Genomic DNA, 6,000 nt, shown 5'->3' with positions numbered 1-6,000 from the left:
CAGAGCCATTTCTCAAATCTCAGCCATATCATACTTCAATGTAAATGGTTTCCTCTTCTGAATCAATTGCGTAAACTCTCTTAAGGGAAACCACCGAAAGAATATGGTGTCAGGTGAAAAGATGTCTTATAGGTGACATTTAACTGGATTGTTTTTTTATTTTTTATTAAAAACTGAGTACCTCCCCCCAATTGGCGCTGTTCCGCCGATTCTGGAACAGTTTCTCTTTTTCTTTTATGTCCCTCCATTCCAAAGTTATGCCCCCGTAATAATAGTGCAATTTTTCCCTTCAACCAACTGGGCGTATACCACAGAAGCTCCTTGTGGGCGTAGCCATGTTTTCATTGGCCAGCATCAGAGTAGAGATAGCAAGCTTTGTGGTATACGCCCAGAATGTAAAATTGCGCCAATATTGCCAGGGGGCAGGCAGGGGTACCCTCTGCGATTATGGCTGGGTCTATGGAGTCAGGGAGCTCACTGACGCCAGCGCCATTCTCAGTTGAATGTGGGTCCTTGGATGTACGATCAGCTGAAAAGTATTGTGGTGCAGAGACCCACCAGCTCACTACAATAGCTATACAGGCTGCAATCAAGAGGCCAGCAGGTTAATAAACTAAATTGACCAGGATGGGGGACATAATTACAGGAAGCATTCAGAACCAAAAACATTAGTAAAAAAATGGGTCTAGGACACAGGACATTATTACAGTAAGAGGCACAGAATGCAAAACATTATTAAAGGAAAATGCCAGGATCGGGGACATCATTATAGGAAGGAGCCAGAATAGGGGACACATCATTATAGGATGGAGGACGTTATTACAGGAAGAAGCCAGGATAGCGGGCATCATTACAGCATGGAGGACATTATTACACGAAGGAGCCAGGAAGGGGCACATCATTACAGGATGGAGGACATTATTACACGAAGGAGCCAGGAAGGGGCACATCATTACAGGATGGAGGACATTATTACAGGAAGGGAGACATCATTACAGGATGGAGGACATTATTACAGGAAGGGAGACATCATTACAGGATGGAGGACAGAAGGAGACAGGATGGGGGACATAGTTACAGGATGGGGGATATCATTACAGGAAGGAGCCAAAATTGGCGACATCATTACAGGAAGGAGCCAGGATTGGGAACATCATTACAGCATGGAGGACATTATTACAGAAAAAAGCCAGAATAGAGGACATCATTACAGGATGGAGGACATTATTACAGGAAGGAGCCAGGAAGGGGCACATCATTACAGGATGGAGGACATTATTACACGAAGGAGCCAGGAAGGGGCACATCATTACAGGATGGAGGACATTATTACAGGAAGGGCGACATCATTACAGGATGGAGGACAGAAGGAGACAGGATGGGGGACATAGTTACAGGATGGGGGATATCATTACAGGAAGGAGCCAAAATTGGCGACATCATTACAGGAAGGAGCCAGGATTGGGAACATCATTACAGCATGGAGGACATTATTACAGAAAAAAGCCAGAATAGAGGACATCATTACAGGATGGAGGACATTATTACAGGAAGGAGCCAGGAAGGGGCACATCATTACAGGATGGAGGACATTATTACGGGAAGGAGTCAGGAAGGGACACATCATTACAGGATGGAGGACATTATTACAGGAAGAAGCCAGAATGGGGCACATCATTACAGGATGGAGGACATTATTACAGGAAGAAGCCAGAATGGGGCACATCATTACAGGATGGAGGACATTATTACAGGAAGGAGCACATCATTACAGGATGGAGGACATTATTACAGGAAGAAGCCAGGATGGGGGACATCATTACAGGATGGAGGACATTATTACAGGAAGAAGCCAGGATGGGGCACATCATTACAGGATGGAGGACATTATTACAAGGAGACAGGATGGGGGTCATCATTACAGGATTGGCGACATCATTACAGGAAGGAGCCAGGATTGGGGACATCAATACAGCATGGATGACATTATTACAGAAAAAAAGCCAGAATAGAGGACATCATTACAGGATGGAGGACATTATTACAGGAAGGAGCCGGGATGAGGTACAATATTACAGGATAGAGGACATTATTACAGGGTTCATACATCTGACCAATATACTGGTGGGGGCCGTAGTCCAAATTGTGCACCATGGCCCATAAGACTAGTCTGGTCACTGCCAGCGGCTATGCAAGTAGCCCATGGTTGCCAAGACAGCGTCAAGCGAACTCCCTACTACCTGCGGGAAACCTGGCACCACTTCTCATCAGTAGGGACCCGCAATGTAATGACGTAGTGGCTCCTACCACTCTGTAGATGCGCCGGCGATGCTGCGGGTGCTAGGAGGAAGTGAAGGAACTCCGCCTCTCTAACAGTTCCAACTACGAGCTGATGAGCTTATCGATTGGCTGCCGTGCAGTCGATGTGATGTCAGTGCCGCAATCAATACCAAACACAGAGCGGCAATGGAGACTGTACGTGGATATGAGAAAGGAGTTCAGTGCTTTTTTTTTGTACTAAACTACACTCGGGAACAAAGCTCGGCACCAACAATGGTTTTATCGCTTGAACTATACTCGGTGATATTACAGTATATAAAAGGAAATGTTTCGCATTTTTTAGATGCAGAGCCCAAAGCTGCACTCCTAATTCTGCTCGTCACAATATTGATCTTTAACCTGCCCGAGCTCTTAACATTCAGTGGTCAATTTTTCCCCCCCGATTCCTGGTTCCTTCCTGGGGTAATGACTGCACAGTCTGTACGGCCAAGGCGATTTGAGCTCTGAAGCTTGAGGAACAGTGACTGTAGCTCTGGACCATACAGCTGAATTCTTAATTTTGATTCTAAAATAATGGCCGAGTGGAGATCACCTTGTATGTGCTTCCCCTAATGTCACGGAGGCTGAGATATGAGAAAGCTTGGATGGTGAAAGTATGCGTATCCGTAAATATACGCAGTCACGTTTGTTTTACCTTGTTAAACATAATAAGCCGATTAGACGGCGGATGAGACGATCCGACTAAACATTTACATTGAGATTGTCAAATAGCGCAGATCAGCAAGTGGCGGAGCAAGTCGGCATTAAACAGAGTAAACACTTCACATTCTGTAGCGTACAAGGAGCGGCTCCAATTCCTGCCGCTTACACCGGCGTCTCTGGGTCAACCATAGAGTACGATGGGCAGTGCCAGTCCACTTCTAGCCAAGTGTCCTCCACAAACAGGGTACCCAAGACTCCCATTCTCAGGGTCAACAGACATCCAAACACCAAATAGCCTCTTCCCCAAAAATCTAAATCCAAGGAATATCCAGTTGATGTGCTACGTTTGAGGTTGATCACACTGTGGACATCACCAACCATATATTTTTTGGCCCGATGGCCCAAATCCCAGTCCAACCTCTACATTCAACTACATCGGAGTGGTCTGGATACGCATACAGTCCCATAGAATGGGCAAGCAATGCCCCATCATCCAAACTGGTACCCCACCACGAAAAGACCAGGGCAAAGTACGGGTCAATGACAGCAGCATAACGCAGTGAGGACCGGCCATCATACTTCCTGTACCGAGCCCGAGTTTATATTACTTTTGGAAAAAATATGCTCCATTATTGAAAAGACAGAAGTGGTGGTGCGGAAGGGGGGCAAATGGAGAAATGGCCTTGTGTGGGGGCCACTAGGGGACACAATTACCTATCTTGGGCACTACTATATTGTGGGGAGGCAAGAGGGACACTAATATATTGTTGGGGTTCCAAAGGGTGCACTGTTAATCATTGAGGGGTGATAGGCGGAACTTATTTTTGGGGAAACAGAGGGAGCACTATTAATTTGTGCGAGTACCGAAAGGATAATATATTACGTACTTAGTGGGAAGTCCAAATGTTAGAGAAGGGGGAATTGTTATTTATTTGGGGTGGGAAGTGGGGACAAAATTACCTTGTAAAAAGGCCCTACGCGAGCACTAATACTTTGTGCGAGAACAAAGAGAAATTACTATGGGGCATACAGAGAATATTTGAACTATGTGGGACACAAAAATGCAGAATTAGAGAGTGGGAGCCCTATGAGGGAATCAAACAGGGGCAGAATTATTGAGTAAGAGCACAAAGCAGGACCCTATGGGGTATCAAAAAGGGGAACAATTACCAAACAGGGACATAAAGAAGGACCATATGAGGGAATCAAAAAGGAACAGAATTATTGAATAAGGGCACAAAGCAAGACCCTATTTGGGAATCAAAAAGGGGCAGGATTACCAAGTTGGGGCACAAAGCAGTCAGCTCCCTCCCATGGTGGATTCTGGCAGTCAAAATTGTATCACTCAATCTAAGTCTATACAGGAAAATAGTTAAGATCTATTGGGAAACGGATTAGGACAGAATTTTGAACCTTAAACCCATATTGTGTTAAAAGGTGGACATTCTCTTTATTTAACATAAATATATATTTATTTTTTATTATAGGAGTGTCGTATTTTCACTTTTTTACCATATTCTGATAACTATTTAGATTGTTCCGCCTCACCTCTGTCCGGAAGCAGTCACCAGAGGCGAGGGTCCGTTGCACGCCCGTGGCTCCTCACATGTGCTCATCTCCATTATTACTTTATCCAGGGACTAAAGAAATAACAAAAAAAATATATATAAAAATAAAGCCTTGACATTTAATTTGCTAATAAATATGTATGGTATGACATGTAAGGTATTCACAGTGACAGCAACAGATAAGAATCAGGGAGTGACAACTTATTCTGAACTCTTGACCTAATTACTGTGCCAATAATGTAACTCAAGTTCACATACCATTGACTGACAATAAAGGGCAAGCACTCACTTTTGCAACAATCCATTAAAAAAAAAAAAAAAAGAAGAAGAAGAAGACGACGACGACCTTTCACCAGTTTTGGCATATTAAACTAGCCACTTCATAGAATAGTAGCTGCAGAGTTGAGTAAAACTTTGCTGCTATTTATTAGCTTCACCTTTCTGTTATGGAGATTTCAGCTCGTAAAGTTTAGGGTATAATTTATGTAAAGTCCAAGAGCGTGTTAGAGGATATTTTTCACTGGGTGGGCGTGTACTTCTTCCTCTGCGTGAAGTTGACCAATCATAAGGGGTCAGCAACATTCAGGGGACAAAGAACACACCCCAGAATAGCTTAGAACAGGCTTTGTCAAGGTGGTATTCATTTTAGTGGATATAGTGGGACACTTAGGGTATTATAAATGGGGGCATGGGGAATTGTAACTTTATAAGGGGCACATTGAAGGCTTTTAAGTTTTCTTCAGATAGAATGTGGCTTGTGACGTTCTCTGAGAGCAGAACGTGGCTTCTAAACTAAGGAAGGTTGTATAGGTTACTGGTCATCTCTAGGGTTCCCAGCAGCAAAATAGCCTTTAGCAGTTTATTGCCCGAGGACACTTATAACAAAGGTTGTCCACATTAGAAAGCCCCCTTAATGGTACCGTCACCAAAATATAAGCTAAAGATAAGCATTATGACTTTTTTTTTTTTTTAACATATCACAAGAGTCTTCTATCTGATATTAAAGGAGACCAACCAGAGTAATCGGGTGAGTCTTCAGCTTTGTCCATGGTATCTGCAAACACAAGGAAATGCAAGGTATTAGTAGTCTCCTATAAATTAGCAATTCAGATACAAAACTAAGTGTGGATAATGTAAAGTCGGCCATACACATTAGATGGCTTTAGTCCGAATCACGCTTTGCCCGATCGTTTGGCTGCAGCCATCTCAGCCGTTACATCCATACACAGAAGCGCTTGTTCTGCCAAGGGTTCCTGTGTTTTCTATGAGAAAGCCACCGACTGACACCTCTGCCGGCAGCAGGATAACAAATCAATCGGCAGCCCAAAATTAGACATGCCCAATTGACATCTCCTACAACGATCAGTTGGCTGGCATCCCCATACACAGAGTGTTGGCCAAAACCATCGATAATTGGCAGATGTGGCAACATTACTCATTCATTTATGAG

At 43.8% G+C, this 6,000-nt stretch overlaps 1 protein-coding gene across 2 annotated transcripts in view; it reads right to left on the bottom strand.

Annotated features, from left to right (window-relative positions):
- The window catches only part of BLTP3B (bridge-like lipid transfer protein family member 3B), a 97,195-nt gene that overhangs the window by 68,660 nt on the left and 22,535 nt on the right, over positions 1-6,000 (bottom strand). For both annotated transcript variants that reach the window (XR_011320668.1, XM_069763468.1), the window contains exons 3-4: positions 5,566-5,604; positions 4,531-4,622 (exon numbers count right to left, since the gene is read on the bottom strand). Coding sequence is in view for 1 of the 2 variants with exons in the window: in XM_069763468.1 (XP_069619569.1) it covers positions 4,531-4,622; positions 5,566-5,604 (131 nt within the window). In the remaining variant the exon portion in view is untranslated. The remainder of the gene's footprint in view (positions 1-4,530; positions 4,623-5,565; positions 5,605-6,000) is intronic.

The sequence above is a fragment of the Ranitomeya imitator genome, chromosome 4 (genome assembly GCF_032444005.1).
Source record: "Ranitomeya imitator isolate aRanImi1 chromosome 4, aRanImi1.pri, whole genome shotgun sequence".
NCBI classification, from domain to species: domain Eukaryota; kingdom Metazoa; phylum Chordata; class Amphibia; order Anura; family Dendrobatidae; genus Ranitomeya; species Ranitomeya imitator.
The sequence above is the reverse complement of the archived record's forward strand: the minus strand, read 5'-3'. Positions and strand labels throughout refer to the sequence as shown.